Source organism: Eubalaena glacialis, chromosome 8 (assembly GCF_028564815.1).
Source record: "Eubalaena glacialis isolate mEubGla1 chromosome 8, mEubGla1.1.hap2.+ XY, whole genome shotgun sequence".
Lineage (NCBI taxonomy): Eukaryota > Metazoa > Chordata > Mammalia > Artiodactyla > Balaenidae > Eubalaena > Eubalaena glacialis.
Window position 1 is genome coordinate 96,372,091 of NC_083723.1, and position 21,144 is coordinate 96,393,234.

A 21,144-nucleotide genomic window follows, 5' to 3' on the forward strand; every position below is an offset into this window, starting at 1 on the left:
TATCCTTTAGGGACAAAGGGTAGCACTGCCTCTCGGACAGACCCTTCACTGAGACTGCACAGCCAGTGAATTTGGCCATAAAGGACCCCTGTATCCCCATTATAGGCAGGAGACAGATCACTGGCTCATTTCATACTAGCCTCTCAGGACCCCTAGGACAGAAACAATTTCCTTTCACTTCCAGCCAGGTTGGAAATGACCCAGTCATTCAGAAATAAACAGGATGTAAGCTGATTAAAAAAAAAATCAACTAGATAATAAAATCTTTGATTCAACTCGAAATGAATTTCTTTTTTTCTCTCTTGTAAGAGGAATGATAGATAAAATGCAAAACAGAAGTAAAATTTAGGAAAGCATGCATTTTATGTATTGAACGAAAACTATAATAAAAAAAAATATTTTCTTGATTTTTGATAACACAGCATAAAACCCAGCAGATGTACTTTATTATGAAATAGCTCATTTGACACATTAAGAACATAATTGAAATGTGTCTCATCCAAGACATACAAATGAGCTTTAGTGACATCAGCAGAAACACACTGGCTCTTGCTTATGCGGTTTGTGGGAATTTTTGAAAAGCTCCAGAGACCTCAGTGGTTGTCTGCAGGGCTTTGTAGAGGGTGTGCAGAGTCCAGTGTAAAATTGTGTGATTTGGTCTCCCATGCAGGGAAGGCCTTCTATTCTTTACTATTTTACCCAGTGCTTTAGTTTTCTACCCTATGGCATACTGAGCAAAAGGTTTGCTTTTATTCAACACCTATATCAGAACGCTGGCATATATACGTTAATGCAAGGATACAATTACAGGGAGAAAGCCTACACATTCAATGACAGTATCATAGACATTTATACAGTATAGTGCATTCAGGTTAATTGTTAACCAGGTGTTAAATGTGAGCTATAATAAGTTCTCTGAAAAGGACAAACAGAAGAAACATTTTAATTTATGCTTTAATAATGGTTGGAAGAACATGTTACTTTTAATTCTAGTAATTAGACATCATTACCTTCTCTGACTTCCTCACTCTCTTTTCTAATAAAGGGAATCAGTAGTCTCAGCAGCATATCGGAAGGACAAAATTTAAACTTCTATTTCCTTATGGCTGATCGCAGTAAGCTTTTATCACTTAGGAATCTTTGAAGCACGTGCTCACGTGCAATAATATGTATGTGTGTGGTGCGGGAGGTGAGAAGGGGGGAGGAGGCTGGTTTAAATGAAACACATGTGAATAGGAGCCTGGAGGTCTGCAGCAGACACACCATCAGACCCCAGAGGTGAGTCTGAGATGAACCAGAACTTCAAGATGACATGTTGTGAGATTGCATATCCTATGCAAACTTTCATTCTATTCTCATACTATTTTCATTTTCAAAAAAAAATAAATAATTTCTAGTTGCAAAGAAATACTGGAGACAAAAGCTGGATAAAGTAAGTTGGGGATGCCACCATATGATCAGTCCTGGTTGCATTACTGGATCACTCATCTAACAGTTAAGCATGTCTTAGGGCACTAGGAAAGGGAAATCCACCCCCCCCCAAAAAATCCATTATTTTAATGAAAGCATCACAGTAAACATTATGGGAAACATAATTTGTCATACTTCTTTTATGATTTAGTGTTATATTTATTTTGAGTTACATTTGAGAAGGGCCACCAGAATTTGTCAGTAGTTTGAATTTCTAAGTCCTTATCCCAACTCTTCTTGAAAATATTTAAGAACAAAACAACAACCTCAGAGATGGTCTCTTCATTCTACACTGTGTTATGGGAAAAAGAATTGTTTGAAAGTCTCAATACCTTCTTTTGTCTGCTCTCAGCAGCAGCCAGTTGTGTGGACATCCTTTCTTGCATTTTTCTGCAGTGGGCCATGACTGCTTCCAGGATGGAGAGGGGGTTGGTACAAACTGGCTTCTTCTCTTTATCACCAGCACCTGCTTCATAGTCTCTCTGCAGTGCCAGGAATGGGTCATTTAAATTAAATCTCCCATACCGTTCCTGGATAAATACCTCCTTCCTGCGAGCCTAGAACAAAATCAGAGGAATGTATTCAAGAAAGAAATGAAAATATACAGAAGGCTATTTATATGAAGGTTCTGTGATTACTGCTCCAAATGGTATTCACAACTGTCATGAGTAATAGCTTACATGTGATGTCAGGTGGTGAGTGAGAGGTAAGGGGACCCCAAACCCTGACCAGCCTGCCATGCCACTCAGTCTACTTTCAAATTTTCTTCCTTTGGAATATTGTCTTTTAAATTACAAAAGCTGCAAATATAGTTTTTTTTCCCATGATGCCTACTCCTTCAAGGATCTGAATTTTAGGTACAGTCTTTTCTCATTTAGAGTAAAATAAAAAATATCAACAACAATTAAAATAACTTTCAGCAAAAATTCAAAAACAAAATAATATGTTTATAGAACTTACATTACACGTAATCCTTGTCACGTTAAGTCACAAAATATAAATCTCCAAGTTTTGTACAGACAGAAAGAATTTTATAAATATTTGAAGAAAATATTTCATGAATTTTTTTATGTCAAAAATCACAACATTCACATTTTGTGAAGTGTGACCAACTATAAAAAAAAACCTCCAGAAAATTAGGAAGATGTAAAAGTCTTCTCATCATTGAAGGACATTAAAATGTAGTTCACAGAGTCCCAGGAAAGAACGTAACCTCATTTTACTTTAAATGTCAGTCCATCAGCGTTAAAGTAAATTTCACATCCACTTGGCACTAAATGCAATTTTCTATAATTAGCCTACAGTGAATGGCCTTTGCATAAAATGGAAAATAGCAGTAGAGATATATTGAAAACAAGCAACATTTTCCTAACTCGGGTCATTTGGAATAGCTACCAGAAAAAATTATTCTATGTCACTGCCAGTGGAAAAACTAAATTACAATAAATCAAGCTTAATTGTCCAAAATGTTAAACATGCTTTCCAAAGAAATATTACATACATTTCCTTAATTTAAAGGCAACTGCGTTGACTAACTCAACTTTCCCATTTGAAGACCACTATCAGCAAGCCAAAAAGTAGATAAACACAAGTACAATGTGGGAAAATCTAATGTTTTTTTTTTTCCTATTACCAAACTAGATTAGGAAATACAATTTAAGAAAAGTCCAATTTCACCACAAATTTAAGCTAGCTTTCAGAGGATCATTTTAGACTTAAAAGTCAAAGTGGTTTATGAATCAAAAAGCATTTCGTAATTCTTCAAATTCAATTATGTAATCAATAAGCTGAATAAGTATCACTTCAGGGATGCAATTACAAAAGCAATTTCATTTTGTCCTTCACTTTTCTATTAATTTTTATTCAATGTAGTAGTTCATCCCCCCACCTCTGGATGAAAACTTGGGATAGCCCCCATGGTTTTTCTAATTACTTTTATCTAATACAATTCCTATAGTCACTTTAAAATATAAAAGTCTCAATTTGGTTATTAGAATATCCAACTTCAGTGGTATGATGGCTTCCCTTCCCCAGCTAAGATCTGCACCACCTGGGAAGAAAGTGTTTAAGAAAACCTCTCTTTTATCCAATCTTCTGCCCCTCTTTCTTAGCTGTTTTAGTCCTCTCTGGGTTGGAAGGGACCAGAGGTAGAGGATGATGAAGATGGAGGTGAGAGGAACATGAGCATTCTACCTGACTGGTTCAGTCGAGAAACTAGCCTTACCAACTGGGTGTGGCAAATACTTAAAGCCTACTCTTTTCCCATGAAGTGCTTGGTGGCTTGAGAAAGCCACACCCCCGTTCTCACTGCTGGGGACCCTTCATCTACAGTTTCCCCAATATAAATCATAAATTTAGGACAGACTACATAACCTGCAGAGCCCACTACAAAATGAAAACATGGGCTCTTTGCTAAAAGTTATTAAGAATTTCAAGATGGTAACAGCATATCCTTTAACCAAGTCTAGGGTCCTTCTAAGTGCATGGCCCTTTGTGACCACCCATGAAGCCAGCCTTGCATACACATCTTCTGTAGCATCTAGAATCCGGTTTTTTGTTGGCTGAGGTCCCATGTTCTCCAGACTTCTCTACTGAACAGGATCTGAATCAATCTCATTCCTACTCTTTGATGCCTATGGCCCAACCTAGTCTATGGGAAACACTCCTGAATCTTCATTTAAAGAAAATCTGGGAGTGCAAGATGACCACTGCAACCATCTTTCTGTCATTTCCACAGAATGCCTGCTTTTTCAGCCCCACCTCCACTCAGAGCACCAAGACCTAATAAGGTGAAACCTAGTAAGCCATTAAATAGTCTGGCTGAAGCGCTTTCCTCTTGAGGTGAAGGGAAAAGCAACTAAATGGGGGGATGCACAGCATTCTCTCCAGAGAAATGCTTTCATAAAAACCTTTCTCTCTTTAATCTCCAACAATTAAGTTTTTTTATACCCTTAATGTGGGTAAGGAATTTAAAAGTCAAAGCTGGATTTCAAACTGTCTTCTGAAAATTTTGCATCTTGGACCTCATTTTAGTAACTAATATTTATCACTATGGGTCCCCTGCTGAAACTTACATTTTAAAAACCGGTTAAAATTACCTGATGTCTACTTACACATCCAACATATTTTATGATGTACAATATCTGTAACACTAACTCAAGCCATTTCTTAACCACACACGTTATTCTTAAATCAGAGTGAACTTTTGATAAATGGGTTAAAATTAACTTTTATATAAGAGGTAAATACATATATCATAGACTATTTCCAGTTTAAACAGATTTTATGGTCTGAAAAAAATTTTTTAATTAATTAATTTATTTATTTTTGGCTGCATTGGGTCTTCGTTGCTGCATGCAGGCTTTCTCCAGTTGCGGCGAGCAGGGGTTACTCTTTGTTGTGGTGCGCGGGCTTCTCATTGCAGTGGCTTCTCTTGTTGCGGAGCACGGGCTCTAGGTGTGTGGGCTCAGTAGTTGTGGCACTTAGGCTCAGTAGTTGTGGCTCGTGGGCTGTAGAGCACAGGCTCAGTAGTTGTGGCGCACGGGCTTAGTTGCTCCGCGGCATGTGGGATCCTCCCGGACTAGGGATTGAACCTGTGTCCCCTGCATTGGCAGGCGGATTTTTAACCACTGTGCCACCAGGGAAGTCCCCTGAAAAATTTTAAAACCTTTTTTTCCTTTTTTTTTTTTTTTTTTTTTTTTTTACTACTGTGAAAGTTTTGCGTGTATTTTTTGTTGTATTTTGGCTTTATTTTAAAATTACTAGCTTTAACTGTGGCACTGTCAAGTATGGGCAATTTTTTTTTCTGCTGAAAATGTTGTATAATTATATGTCTACAGGATCATAAACATAAAACTGCCAACTGGTTTGCTTTGCCAATATAGACTGACGCTTAACCTTTATGACAAAGTTCAAGACACATACATTAGCTTCTTTTAAGGGAAGAAGTAGGGCTAACAAGCTACGCAACTTTGTCCCCGGTATCTTTCATTTTCAAAACGAGATCAATGAAGCAGCCTCATTTGTCTCTAAGACCCCTAGGGTATACACAACAAATATGATTTCATTTTCTTTTAAAGTTCCTAAAAGCCTGGAAACCTCAGGTAAAATGAATGTGAAAGATTTTATGCATTCCATTAAACTGACCCCTGATCCCATGTTTATTGCTTTAAGACAGTGGTCCCCAACCTCTTTGGCACCAGGGACTGGTTTTGTGGAAGACAATTTTTCCACGGACTGGGGGGTGGCGGGGGAAATGGATGGTTCAGGCAGTAATGGGAGCAATGCGGAGTGGCAGATGAAGCTTCACTCGCTCACCCTCGCTCACCTCCTGCTGTGCAGCCTGGGGGTTGGCGACCCCTGCTTTAAGAGATGCCAGGTAATAATTCTACTCTATAGCCATATAGGAATTTATTTATACATGTTACATATATTCAACATGCATTTTTTATATCCTTGTCTTAAAGTTAGAAGCAGGGGTTCTCATTTTTCAACTATTAATGTTTATTTCTTATAACATTCTTGTAAGAAGTATACCTTTCTTAGCATATCTTTCTTTGTAACAGAGTGCTTAATTTTGAATGTACCACATTACTTTTAAAAAGGGCAGATCAACAATATATACAAGTATTAATATTTAAGGAGACTGTAATAAAAAAGGACTTCAAATGTGTATCATACTGCGTTTGAAGAGGCCGTTCCTTAAAAAAAAGGAAGAGCTGAATGTGCAGATAACTTCTTGGTTTATGCATCAGAATTACTTGAGAATGAAATGCATTTCAGGGTAATGAGTCATTTGAAGACACAGGCTAACTATAAGTATGAAAACAGACTCAAATTCTTAAAACCAGCTACACTGATAAGTAAAAATATAATTTCATCAGAATGTGAAGCTTTATAGAATCTTGAGAAAATCACAAGCAAGAAATAAAAACATGGCCATTATTAATGAAGGATTTGACCAATACAGAGTTTCTGCTTTTGGCTTTCATTGTTTTGTAAGATCAACTGAAGTAGGTTGGACCCGACCAGTAATAATAAAAAGAAAAGTATTTAGCTATTCAACTTTTTCTATAGCGTGTAATCCTCTTAGGAAAAAAACCCTACAACTTGAATTGTAAGTCACAATTAAAACATATCACCGATTAATTTTAAAACATATTGACAAACTTGTAGCTAAAATTATTTTGTCTTATGAAAAGCTGGAATGATTTTGTAACATTAAAAAATATCAATACTTATAAAAGATAACTTTTACTGAGAGCATATTTTTTATTGCTAGGTTTTCATACTCACTTTCTCCTAAACCTAAGTCCAGAAGATAGCCACTTTTTAAATTCTCATTTTATAGACAAGCAGACTGAGGCTCAGAAAGATTAACTTACTCTCCCAAGGTCATTTCAACAGGAGCTGGTATTCAACCTAGGCAGTCTTTCTCCAAAGCCTACTCAATGAAGTATTTTGTAATTATGACTAGAGTATTTTGGAACACTAGAAAAGGCTTCAAAAGTATTGTTTACAACACTATTCAAACCGATACAAAGAAATAAAGTTTGAAAGACAAAAATATGACAATATTCTAAGTAGCTAACAGCTTTCCATATGCTCTATATGTACTTTCATTGTTACTGACCATATACTAACATAATGTAATCAAACTTGAGCGTTTTTCCCCCAAGATTCTTCAGAGATTTTATGCAAGTGCAAAATACAGTTCAATAAGAAAAATGGTTTCTAAATATGCTTTTCCCCAAAAGCATATTATCAAAAAGCACTGACTACCTAAAAATTAAAAAACCAAACCCAAAACCCACTAGCATTAATACAGATCTAACTGCGAGAAGACTGCAGAGGAATTCTGTCCTCAGCTCCAGCCTACTCAACACAGTGGCCACTGTCGTGGATGCCAATGATACAAAACTGCAAGGGAGGGATGGTCGAAATGATGAGCCCAATCTGAAAAGATGGACCTTCACAGGAATAAATATGAGTCAGTTCTTGAGTAGAAACACAGAAGCAAGTATGAAAATCACTTAGGGGCTGCAATCAATACTACATTCAAGGATTGAACCATGAAATGAACACTGTTCCTCCACCACACCTCAAACCAGGACTCCACATCAGGCTTCACTAATTAATAGAAAATAGCTGTCAGAACTAGACAATCCCTGGACTACTGGGCTCACTTCTGGGTGAAATATTTAAAGAATGATCAACAGAAAAAGGACCTGAAAACAGAACTGAATATAAAAAGAAAATAGGAATGCTTAAAAGACTTAGAGCAGCACGATAGCATTCTTTCAATATCTGGAGTCATTTCATGTTTAAAGAGGTATTTAACTATTTGCCTGATTCCCAAGGAACAGAATTATCACCATTATAATAAGGAATGTTTAAGGGTCAAAGCTGTTCCAAAGATACAATAGGCTGGGGGCTTCCCTGGTGGCACAGTGGTTAAGAATCCGCCTGCCAATGCAGGGGACACGGGTTCGAGCCCTGGTCCGGGAAGATCCCACATGCCGTGGAGTAACTAAGCCCATGAGCCACAGTTGCTGAGCCTGCGCTCTAGAGCCCACGAGTCACTACTGAAGCCTGTGTGCCTACAGCCCATGCTCCGCAACAGGAGAAGCCACCGCAATGAGAAGCCCGCACACCGCAAGGAAGAGTAGCCCCCACTCGCCTCGACTAGAGAAAGCCCGCACACAGCAACGAAGACCCAACACAGCCAAAAAAAAAAAAGAAAAAAGAAATAAATTAAAAAAAAAAAAAAAAGATACAATAGGCTGCACTGGACTGGAGTGAAATCTGCCTCTGGCTGTTTCAAACATCGGCTGAAATGGTAGAAATGGGGAGCAAGGATCTCAAAAATCAGAAGGCCGTTGGCTTCTAAATCAAGAGGGATGGAAAATACATATTTTTCCAAGAAGCCAACATAAAAATTCATCTATCTAGTTCTAAATCTCTGTCTTAGTGGTAAGAAGTTCCAGTAGACCCAAAATTTTTTTGAAACTAAAATTAAGAGCTCTTCTAAGAAGTAAGGGGAAAAAATCCTACTTGCAAATAAATCTCACTCTAAGAGGGGTGAAATATTCTAGGAGCCGGTTTACACATTCATATACAACACACACACACACACACACACACACACACACACACACACACAGTGGTTAAGTAGAGCCCAGAGGATGGGAACAGCTATGTGAAAGTTACACAGTCTTTTGGAGAAGGATAGTCACTGCCCTTCGATGATCACAAAGGCTTAGAAATTCACTAGCCAGGAACAAGATATAACTTCCTGGAATAAGAAGAAAATGTCCAAAAGTCTAAATAGTTCAGTTGAGTGAACACATTTCAGACATTGCTTATATGTGGCAAGACATACACGGGACACAGAAATGAAGGCATGTCATGGCATCACGTGACCTTTCCTGCAATGCAGGAGGAGTATGTCAGAGAAGAGGCAAGTTTTCCCTGCTCTCTCCCCTCCCACTCTTATGCCCCAACCTTGCGGCCATAACATCCTACCTGCTCATGGACAAAATAATCTGGATGTGCGGAAACTGTCATGCCAGGAATACATTTACGTAATGAATATCATGAATCATATATCAAGACTGACTTAGATTTATCTGGTTCCTGAGGCTAAAATCTCGAAGTCAGACTTCAATAAACCACCAATTTTCTCACAGAAATGTAGACCATTCTAACAGAATCTATGAAATGGCTTGATTTCACAGAAGCCAGAGCCAGAAGTAATCTCCTAATCCTTTACGCTACCTTGCCTGCAACTTACCACCTTGCACACACCCATCAGTGCTCATCTCAGTGGCCCACGCTCATCTGTAAAAATAAGATTACCTTTATTGCCTAACTAGGTCAAGAATCATACACTATGCCTCACTGTTCTGCTCCCTTGCTCGGAGTAGACATTTATTAAACTATCAGCACACTTTAAGCCGAATCCAGGAATGGCCTCCCAATTTGTCTTAATACATCTCTCCAGGCAGTCACCACCCATCAATCAGAACTGGAACACAGATGAATGACCTGCCAACTCTGCCCTGGGCAGTTAATTGCTACAATTAGCTATATCTTTACCTCTACTAGACAGTTAAAACCATGCCTTTTATGTCTCTGTACTACCAGTACAATACACCACATGTACCAATTACTTATTTAAGGCTGATAGAAGTAATAGCTTCTATTACTGGGATTAGTCATTCTCAATGACCCTTAACTAGAAACAAACTTTTCATATCAAAAACCAATAATTTTAAATTTCATAAAAGAGGCACTATTACTCAACATTAATAAAAAACTAAATAAGTGTGTTTATCCACATCTATAAGCATATTTGAACTATTTTTTTATTTAAAATAATACATGTTTGCTGAACTTGGGAAAATATGATAAAAGGGAAAAAGAAGAAAAAAATTCCATGAGTAGCTACTATTAAGTTTGCCTGGTTCTCTACAACTTATTTTTTCCAAGCACGTACTAAAAATAGCTATCAAGGACTTAAGGGAATATGTTTTAAGCAAACTTTCTCATTTAGTTTGCTAAACAGTTCCCATTTCAATGATCTATATCAATATTTTAATAGTATTCCATAAATGAACCCTTACATACTAAAAAAGTTCATTGTTTATCACTTATTTCGCTTTCAATTGTTCTAACAAACCTGGAGGTAAACCTGTGGGAATATTTATAAAATTCACTGAGGTAGTATTACTGGGTTAAAAAATAAAAACATTTTGGTATGAAAGGGTTTTTCACTATCCAAAAATCAATCAGTGTGATACATCTCGTTAACAGATTGAATAAAAACCATATGATCATCTCAATAGATGCAGAAAAAGCTTTTGACAAAATCCAACATCCATTTGCGATTAAAAAACAAAAAAACTCTCCAGAAAGTGGGCATTGAGGGAACATACCTCACCATAATGAAGACTTTTGAAATACATTACCAAATTCCTCATCAGAGGGTGTTTACCAATTTTATTCCCACCAGCAGTAGTGTTTTTGCATCTATAAGTTATGAGGGAGATTGGTCCATGTTTTTCTTCTGTATTTTTAAAAAATCTTTGTCAGTTTGGAGATTAGGATACCGCCAACCTCAAAAAATGAGTTGGGCCATGATGCCCGCTCCTGTATTTTCTGAAAAGTTTTGTGTATATTATTTATTTTTTGAATGTTTGATAGAATTTACCAGTGAAACCATTTGGGTCTGAAGTTTTCTTTAGGGGAAGGTTTTTTTTTTTTTTTTTAATTAATTAATTAATTAATTTATGGCTGTGTTGGGTCTTCGTTTCTGTGCGAGGGCTTTCTCTAGTTGCGGCAAGTGGGGGCCACTCTTCATCGCGGTGCGCGGGCCTCTCATTATCGTGGCCTCTCTTGTTGCAGAGCACAGGCTCCAGACGCGCAGGCTCAGTAATTGTGGCTCACGGGCCTAGTTGCTCCGCGGCATGCGGGATCTTCCCAGACCAGGGCTCGCACCCATGTCCCCCTGCATTGGCAGGCAGATTCTCAACCACTGCGCCACCAGGGAAGCCCTAGGGGAAGGTTTTTAATAATGAATTTTTAAAATAGATACAGAGCCATTTGGATTTTTTATTTCTTCTTTTATCAATTTTGTAAGTTGTATTTTTCAAGAAATGTTGACCACTTCCCCTAGGGTGTTGAAGTTGTTCACAGTATTCACTTAATATCACTTTACTATCTGTAGGATCTGTAGTGATAATCCTTTTTTTCATTCCTAATATTGGTGATTCGTGTTCTTTTGTTCTTGCTCATTTTAGCCAGGAATATGTCAATTTTGTTGATTTTTTTCAATAGCCAGCTTTTGGCTTCATTAATTTTCTGTATTGTCTATTTTGTATTTTCTTAATTGCTGATCTTTAACAACAACAAAATAATCTCCTTCTACTTAGTGTTTACTTTGTTCTCCTCCTTGTAGTTTCTTACTGTAGAATCTTAGGTCATTGATTTTTAGATCTTTCTTCTTTTTAATACAAGCATTTAAATCTCTCAATTTCCCTCTCAACATTGTTTTAGCTGTATTTAAATATTTTGATGTATTTTGCTGCCATTCATTTTCTAAATTTGAGATTCTGTCTTTGTCACATTGAAGTTTCTTTTTTCTTTTCCAAAAAATTCCAGATATTTGGAATTTTCCCAAATAGCTTATTGTTACCGATTTCTCATTTAATTCTATTGAGGTCACTGAATACAAATGTCAATTAATTTAAGTGGTTGATAGTGTTGTTCATATTATCTATGTTCTTTTTCCCTATCAACTACTAATTGTTCTATCAACTACTGAGAGAGATATTAAAATCTACTATGATTATGAAATTGCCTATTTCTCCCTTCAATTCTATCAATTTTTGCTTCAGATATTTTGAGATCTGTTATTAGTTGCATACACATTTATAATATGTCTTTGTGAAGAAGTATCCTTTTATTATTATGAATTGCCTTACTTCTATAATACTGGGTCTTTTTTATATCTTTTATTCTGTTTCGTTTATCTTCCTATTCATAATTCTCCAGTACAAATGTTTTCATTTGTATTATTAAATGCTATCCACCAAAAGGACAAGCCTCCTTCACAATATCAGTTTCTAAGAATTTCTTTGCTATGCTACCAGCTTATTCTTCTAGATGAAATTTAGGCTTACAACTTCTAAAAATTAAAGCAATGATACCTCTGATTGAAATTACGTATAAATTAGAAACACATTTGAGGAAAGAGAACTTTTTCATAAAATTAACTCTTGCCATTGGAAAATAATCTTTTATTAAAATTTGCTTTTATATATTATAGTTTTCTATTTTCAAATCAATTACCATAAATTTGAGAATAAAGGGATACTTATTACAAATCTTTGTTAATATCCCCACTTCCCTAATTATCTCTGTACAGTACATACTTTATCTTGACTAAAATCGCTGAAGCAGTAGTTCTCAATCCTAGTTGCTCATCAGAATCATCTATGTAACTCTTCCAACACAGCTCTGGCCCAACACAATCAGTAAGTCTATAAAGATTCTCCTAAGCACTTTGATGCCTCAGCCAAAGATACGAATAACCAATTTCCTGCTTCTCTGTACACTTTTCTACCATTATTTCCACACTTAATATCTTTATGCTTATTCCCAACTAGATAAATCTTTAGGTCATTTACTTTTCAAGCAGCTTTCGGATGGGAATATTTTCTATCTTTGCTCATCTGAAGATGACTTCTATTTCCTTCTAACATTCACTTTGTCTGGGTAAAAACATTCTTAGGGGGTATCCCAAGACTCCTGTATCCAACAGTGCACAGGAACAAGTCCACGGCCAGGTGGATTTTGCTCCCTTTCAGGTAAGCCGCCTGCTTTTCTGCCTGATTACATCAATTTTCTAACCTTAAAATTAATAAATAACATTTAAGATTATTCCTGGTGTTGGCTGGTATTTTCCTGGCATGTAGCTTTTTCATCTAAAGACTCTGCTACGCCTTGGTTACAGCAACCGTTTCACTCGTCCTAGTCTCTCTGAGGAGCACCAATTTTTCTCCCAGTGGATCTCCATTCTCTATGTTCTACACACATGTATCTTCATTTCTAATTTGTCACTTTAATCCCTTCCTCTGGGTTCTGGGATATCTTAAATTTGTCATGGATTCAATGTTTTTATAGTGCTGATTTTTTTCACTCTTACTTCTAATAGATACTTTAATTCTCCTAGTGCACTTTAAAGTCTCGTAATGACCATATTAGGAAGGTACCGCTGTCCTCACGTTACAGGTAAGAGCACTGCAGCAGAGAGGGCAAGGGGCTTGTCTACGGCTGTGTGGCTACAAGGGGTGCAGCCGGGACTCACTCCAGCCATCTGCCTCCAAGAGCCACGCCCCATCCTCTGCTTTCTTCCCCTCAGCTGTGCAGCCAGTCAGCTCTCCATCACAATCTGGCTCACCCACCATTTCGTCTCACTTCAGAGCCTATGTTTCCTTGAATTTTAAGACACAAAGCAGATGCTATCTAAAAATTACTTTCTAAAATTTACTCGTTTCTCATAATAATTTTTGTCAGATGTAGGTTGTTCCTTTGCATTTTAAGTGTTATCTTCCTTGTTCTACGCTGCAAAATCTTTCATAGGCCCTATGGGTTTTTCTCTTTCTTTTCTTTTTTTCTGTTTACTCCATCTTTGGGTCAGTAGGAGTCAACCCAGATCTGGTGTTTATCCATAAGCAGGTAAGGTAGAAGCTCCCTGAATATCTTGACTCTCCAGCCAGTTGCCATTAAAATGCTCCTCTAATATCGGGAGCAGTGAGCAGACTGGTGCAAATTTACATCGCAAGGCTGCTTTCAGCTGAGAGGAGTGACAGGAAGTCAGAGCCACAGCCCCCGCGAGAGATATGGGCTCCTGTTAGGTGCCCCCCAGCCTGTGTGTTAAGGACGAGAAGCCTCTTTGGCTGAACCTGCCCACCAGGCATGAGCGCATGTCTGCGGCATCCTCTGTCCTGACAGAATGTTAGGTAGTGGCCCCATTGCCCAGACAGCTCTCTGGTTGTTGCAGCAACCTTTCTTTCTGATGCTTCTCCTTCACAGTCATAGAGAGGGATTTCAAGTGGCAACTCCCTACCTATCCCTTAGCCTGCCCTCGCCTCTCCAAATCCTAGGAGGTAGGAGTTGGCTGGCTCTTTGCACGTCACAGGTCCACCTCCTGAGAGAGCATCACAGGGACCCAGGAAGTGAGTCGGTCGGTCCTCATTCATCCCTCTGTCTGGTCACACAAACATTCTACCTAGAAGATATTCCTTTATTTTTCAGGACATGGGAAGTACAACAGTTGAGAGAGTGGGCTCAGAGATCAGACAAAAAGGATGTGAGTAGTGACTCTGCCACTTCCAAGGTATGTACACTCGGGCTGGTTACTTTACTCCCCTGGGTCTTCTCCAGTTATATGAAGTTAACAGAGTACCTAACCCAGAGAGTTGTCGCTGTTGTTTTGAAGGATTAATGAAATAATGCACGTAAGGCACTTAGCTGGGTGCCTGGACAATAGTGCAAGCGTAATAAACGATAGCTATCATTTTACTAATGATGACATTCTTTCTAGCTTGTAAGTTTTTGCTTATTTTTATATCCTTTAGCCTATCTCATCAGAGAAATGAGAAGTTGGGAGGCCAGTGCCAAAGTCACCATGTTATTTAGAGCTCCCAGGAGAAGTTTATCAAGCTTCTAGCATGCTGGGTGATTGTGTTCATGTGTGCATTCACACACTTAGAACTATCCTGCCTCTTCGGTTGCATCATACTCCTTAAGGGAAAAGCCCTGTGCTCCTAATGGTCCATTATTCTAGACACCCCTCAGTGTAGTGGAAGGCCAAGCACTGAGGGTGCGCTCATGAGATGCTACATGTGCAGTAAAATAGAATCAACATGCCCGTGGATGGAAATGAACTCATCATCCGACACTTACAGAAATGCACATGAATGTGACAGTCCAGGGATAGAGAAGATATAAAGTCCTTTGAGAGATTTTTTTTAAAGGATTACAAAGCAAAATACAAAGACCTAGAACAAAATACAATAGAATCTTATTTCAATACCACTCTTTGATACATGAAATCAGTTCTAACGTAAGTCCAATGATGTGTTCTCAAACAGCACATTTACAGAAAGGAGATACTGTTGTGCCATTAACTTTATAAGCTTTGCCTTATTAATGGATGTGTTTTTCAGCTCTCAGGGTAAATTTAGATGTCAACATGTAAATATTCTATTTGTAGCCTTAAAATAACAAATGTACACTAGCCACTCATTTGCTGAAGCTCTAAATCACATTGTTTTCTAAAACTTCTAGATACTGAATAAATTGGTAGAATTTTTCCAACAAAATATATAACCATCAAAAAACCTATCAAAGTTTGTTGCATTATAGTAAACTAGCGAAAGAGTAGCTTCTGGTAAACAGACTACTTAGAACATCTGTAAGAAAATATGCTTCTGATGCAAATCAGAACTACAGTGAGGTTATCACCTCACAGAGGTCAGAATGGCCATCATCAAAAACTCTACAACAATAAATGCTGGAGAGGGTGTGGAGAAAAGGGAACCCTCCTACACTGTTGGTGGGAATGTAAACCGATACAGCCACTATGGAGAACAGTATGGAGGTTCCTTAAAAAACTAAAAATAGAGCTATCATATTATCCAGCAATCCCACTCCTGGGCATATATCCGGAGAAAAGATACATACACCCTAATGTTCACTGCAGCACTATTTACAATAGCCAAGACATAGAAGCAATCTAAATGTCCATCAACGGAGGAATGGATAAAGAAGATGTGGTACATATGTACAATGGAATACTACTCAGCCATAAAAAAGAACGAAATAATGCCATTTGCAGCAACATGGATGGACCTAAAGATTGTCATACTGAGTGACATAAGTCAGACAGAGAAAGACAAATATAATATGATATCGCTTATATGTGGAATCTAAGAAAATGGTACAAACAAACCTATTTACAAAACAGAAATAGAGTCACAGATGTAGAAAACAAACTTATAGTTACCAAGGGTGAAGGGGAGGAGAGGGATAAACTGGGAGATTGGGATTGACATATACACGCTACTATATATAAAACAGATAACTAATAAGAACCTAATGTATAGCACAGGGAACTCTACTCAGTACTCTGTAATGACCTATATGGGAACAGAATCTAAAAGAGTGGATATATGTATATGTATAAATGATTCACTTTCTGTACAGCACAAACTAACAACATTGTAAATCAACTATACTCCAATAAAAATTTAAAAAAAGAAGATATGCTTCTGATGATTAAAAAGAAAGTAAAATTTTACGCAACCATTGATTTTAAAACAAGTGTTTGAAAAATAAGGCTTCTGTAGAGTGGTCTGATACTATCCAGGGAAGCAATTACCACTTCTGGGTACTGAATATTCGCGTACCAAGCACACTGGCAGGGATTTGGCAGGTACACTCTTCATGTTTGCTGGACCAAATTCCTGTTCTGAAAATTCTCAAACAGGTTTTCCCCCCGTTTGCATGTTATTCACATTATCATGGCTACACAGAAGCATTTTCTGATTTGGCTTTAATCACCCAGAACTTTTGACTCATAACAAGAAAAACAAAACCAGCATTAAACGCCTTGTCTAAGATGAACATACAAGTAGGTATCCAAACAAACAAACAAAGAGAACCTCAAGAGAAAGCAAAGTAGCTTCCTTGAAAGATTTCAGTATTTTGAGAATAATGTAGTTCACCAATATGATAATTCCGGAAATGCCTACTTATCTGTGACTCAAGCAAAGAAATGTGGAAACAGCAGTGGGTGTGGGAACAGTGTTAACATAAGCATCCCCACGTGAAAAATTTAAAAAGTGAAAAACAAAGAAAGGCAGTGTTGTCTCCTGGGGACAATATAATAGATAATTTCTGTGGGCAGAGGTTGTGATTAAAAATTTAAAATATGGTCCCTCTTAGAGCTGCAGGAAACATAAGTTGACTCAGTTAAAAATAAAATTCCCCAGGACATAGAGAGAGAATGGTGGTGACGATTTGCTCTCGGTGCTGCACCCCCTCCCACCTCCCTACAGAACCAGCCCTGGTCATTGAGAGCAACTCCCCAATCACAAGGCCTGCTGAGCATCTGGAAAACATAAACAGAAAGATCTCAACATTCTCACCGTCTACCAGCTGAAGATGACTCACTCCGTATCAACAACCATCAAGGGAAATGGAATGTCGACAGTTTGAAAGCAGTCTTTATTCAAACCCCGTCAGTAATTTGACCACCATTAAATGTTCCCCAGTCCCTAAAAGAATGTACCTCCTGTACTCCTCGCAGCAAACCAGAAAACCACCTCAGCTGCGAGAAAAGGATCACTCGCTACACAGATCACTGGGCAGCCCTGGGAGAAAGCAGAGTCCTTGGAGGGTAACTTCGTCACATGCCAGCAATAAAAGACGGTGTGTGTGCCCCACAGATGGTGGCAGATGTGCAAAACTCAGGTCGGACACTCCTAGCTCCTCTCAAGTCAGAGTCAGGGACCTAGCAAGGAAAAGGTGAGGGGGAAGAGCTGATCTTATTCAAGGGGGTGGCAGATCTCAGCAGGACAAGTGTCATTTGCAGGAAGAGGGTAAGAATCCATTTCAGACCACGCAATTTTGTCTTCCTTCATTGCATTTGATGCAACAACAGCTGTGAAAATACTTTATACACGATTAACTGTGGTGCATAGGTTGTTTGGTATTACTAATATAAAATCGAATAGGTCATTTATCAGAGGTTTGTGCTGGTTCACATTGGTGAAAATGCTCAACTATTTATGTTTCTGCTAGACTTTTCTTTTTGCTTTACATCATTTATTCAATGAGAATTCATCAGGCAACATCTGTGCATGGGCCATTTTTCTCTAGCAATCAGCTGCCTTTGTTTTCTTTATTCTGCTTTGTGGGCAGGATGGGGAGGGGGTAGTGTATCTTAAATAGTCTGTAATAGAGAATAAATTATAGAATACTGTAAGCATGTGCTACACATTATGAAACAGTTAAAATGTGGCGTCTCCTCCAAAGGAGTTTAGGCCAAGATGAATGATAATCATTTCCAGAGTCTCCAACATGATTTATGACTGGCTATGGTCAATTTCTGAAAAGAGTAAACCTGAACTCTATTTTTAAAGCCTATTCTTGTAAAAATCCATTTTCTCTTCTCGAAGCTATGCCACCCACTTTCTTAGTGAAAGTGAGCACGGGTCTGAAAGCCTCTGTGGGCTCAGACTAGATGACACCACTCTTCTGTGTAGGTGGCGCATGACAGCGCTCGCTGGAGGTTGCTGCAGGAAGGAGGTCAGGACCCTGCCATTCCCACCCCCTCTATGCTGAGGCAGCTACTGAAGGCATCTGTTTCTGTCCTTTAATACCCTTAGTCTCCCATTAGTATTCCCGGAGAACATAAGAACAGCAAAAATAACAAAGTTAGGATGGGACTAAGGTTGTCCCCCTCTGCCAAAAACATGTCAGTTCTTAAACTCTGGTCAGTTAGACAGAGTGTTGTTTAAGTAGAACTAAAGCCCATGGTCACAGTCTATCAGCCAGAGTAGACAACACTATCATTCATACTAAAGACAGTCATTCTCATCTGATGATGAATACAAGATCAGATGATGCTATCAAACTCCTGGAAGACACACATCCCTAGGAGCTATAGGACTAGGAACGGGCATCCACACACGCTCGTTCAACCACTGTTGCAAGCGGCTGTCTCCCCATTTGGTTAGCCAGCAGGAAAGGATGTGGGTATACTTTAACTGCCTCCAGAGTAAATGCCCCAAATAGGAACCACATCCACAGCCCTGGTTCACAGTAGCCCCACCCTCGAACTGACTGACCTTACTGCACACCAGAACTTATAAAAGAGGAGTTGTCAAGAGTCCAGCTGAGGCATCATGATAGTTGTCTGAGCTGACTTGATACAGCTGTGCATTTAGGAGATCCCTCTAGGACAACATCATGCTTGCCAGTGGACGGACAGACAGCTTTGCCTGTGTAGTCTCTTTTTAAATATTGGTACCAGGCACATGGATACTCGCAGCTGTGTTTGAGAAGTAAAGGATAACGTGCACTTGAGATCAAGCCTGGCATCCACAGAAACAACTCTTACTCCATTACATATAAATAACAGTATCAACAGAAAAGTCCACCAAAATGACCAAAAAATCAATTTATGCAAGGAAAAATCTTAATAGCCCATTTCCAAAACAGTTCTTTTTGAAGTTGATTTAGTACCATCTTAATTTTATTACTATTTCTCAATGCTAAAATGACCCCAGCAGACAACAGATTATTTTTAAACACACACACAACACATATGGAGTGTACAAAAGGCAATCAAATTCTCTTTATGTCCAGGAGGATAATAATGGAATAAATGCACCTCTATAGGTGATCTACATTACAGTGCTTTTGCTACAATTCTATTGAGCCAAAGTCACACTAGGAGGCCACGAGCAAGTGCTCGGTGGATATCTTCTAAGGTCAATCATCAGCACTATGACACATTAAGAATCTACCCTAGGATTAATAAACCTGTGTGCCCACGTCTGAGTGAAAGGACAGAGACACAGCAAAACACACTCTGCATCTGTTATTCCTATTCCTTTCTTCCTCTTCTTCAAGAGTCAAGAACCAGATTTGAGAACCAGAGTAAAGAATTAGAACTCGAAACATACAGCCACTGGGAGGAATGTTGTCCTCAGAGCTGATGCGTTATTTGGAAGGAGAGGGAGAGGGGCCCAGGGAGGCGTTAAGAGTCACTGAACTGGGGCTTCCCTGGTGGCACAGTGGTTGAGAATCTGCCTGCCAATGCAGGGGACACGGGTTCGAGCCCTGGTCTGGGAAGATCCCACATGCCGCGGAGCAACTAGGCCCGTGAGCCACAACTACTGAGCCTGCGCGTCTGGAGCCTGTGCTCTGCAACAAGAGAGGCCGCGATAGTGAGAGGCTCGCGCACCGCGATGAAGAGTGGCCCCCGCTTGCCGCAACTAGAGAAAGCCCTCGCACAGAAACGAAGACCCAACACAGCCATAAATAAATAAATAAATAAATATTAAAAAAAAAAAAAAAGTCACTGAACTGCTGATGGTTTTCCAACAGTACCGGCTCATTCTTCCTTCATCACAAAGCCCCACAGGCAGCATCAGCACCACTCTTCCGCTGGCTCGATGGCCTGGAGGCTGCCTGCTCCTCCCAGGAAATAAACACCTCTCAGTCTGAATGAATTGAAAAAGTAATCATTGTTTTTGTTTCACAACAAGATAATAGGAACTTGTATTTGAACTACTCTTTGGGAATGAACAGCCTAGATTACCAAATAGTCCAAGAATCCTATTGGCTAGGAAAAGGCTAATGATGTTTCCACATGTAAGCTTTTTTTTTTTTTTTTTTTTTAAGTAATGAACCTTAGGGTAAGGTAAGGTATAATTCTAACTGTGGATGAAATATGTGCCAGTTAGGACACTTTCATTTTAAATTCCAACACTTAGAGAAAGATAAAAGATAAAATGGTTTCTCTACGACTTTAGTGCTCCCTGTTCACTGAGAACTCTGCCATCATCCAGGAGGCCGTGAATTGTGTGGATGAGCAGGAGGATGGGAGCTCATGATTTCCTAATATCCTTGGCTCCAGCAGCCTTCACCAGAACCCTCCCTCGACATCCTCATGTCCTCGGACTTCATCGTAACCATGCCAAGATCTCAGAGCCTTCCTTCTCCCTCAGCTCATCTCCCACTCCCCAACCACTTTTTCTCTCCTTGCAGTGTAGAGCTCATGTTTGTCCAGATGCTTCTGTTTTTTCAAGCCATTATTTGTCATTACCATCAGCTTGGATCCACCTAGAATCTGCCATCTGTGTCTCTCAGGAGACTGAACTGTGCTGAAACACCCAACAGCTTATTTTAAAGCCAATACACATTTGAAGTCTCCAAACTCACCTCGGCCCAAGGAGCCAAGGCTACTACAGGTTCAGTGAATGATATTGGCTCGGAGGAGGCCTATTCACCATGTGTCTCTGGTTCCATGATGACATTCCAAACCTTCTCTGTGCTCCTAATCCATCCATATCCCCCTCATGGCACTCAAGCCTT

At 38.9% G+C, this 21,144-nt stretch overlaps 1 protein-coding gene across 2 annotated transcripts in view; it reads right to left on the minus strand.

Moving 5' to 3' along the window:
- The window catches only part of CTTNBP2 (cortactin binding protein 2), a 154,693-nt gene that overhangs the window by 92,357 nt on the left and 41,192 nt on the right, over positions 1-21,144 (minus strand). For both annotated transcript variants that reach the window (XM_061198674.1, XM_061198675.1), the window contains exon 3: positions 1,803-2,027. In XM_061198674.1, coding sequence (XP_061054657.1) covers positions 1,803-2,027 — 225 coding nt within the window. The remainder of the gene's footprint in view (positions 1-1,802; positions 2,028-21,144) is intronic.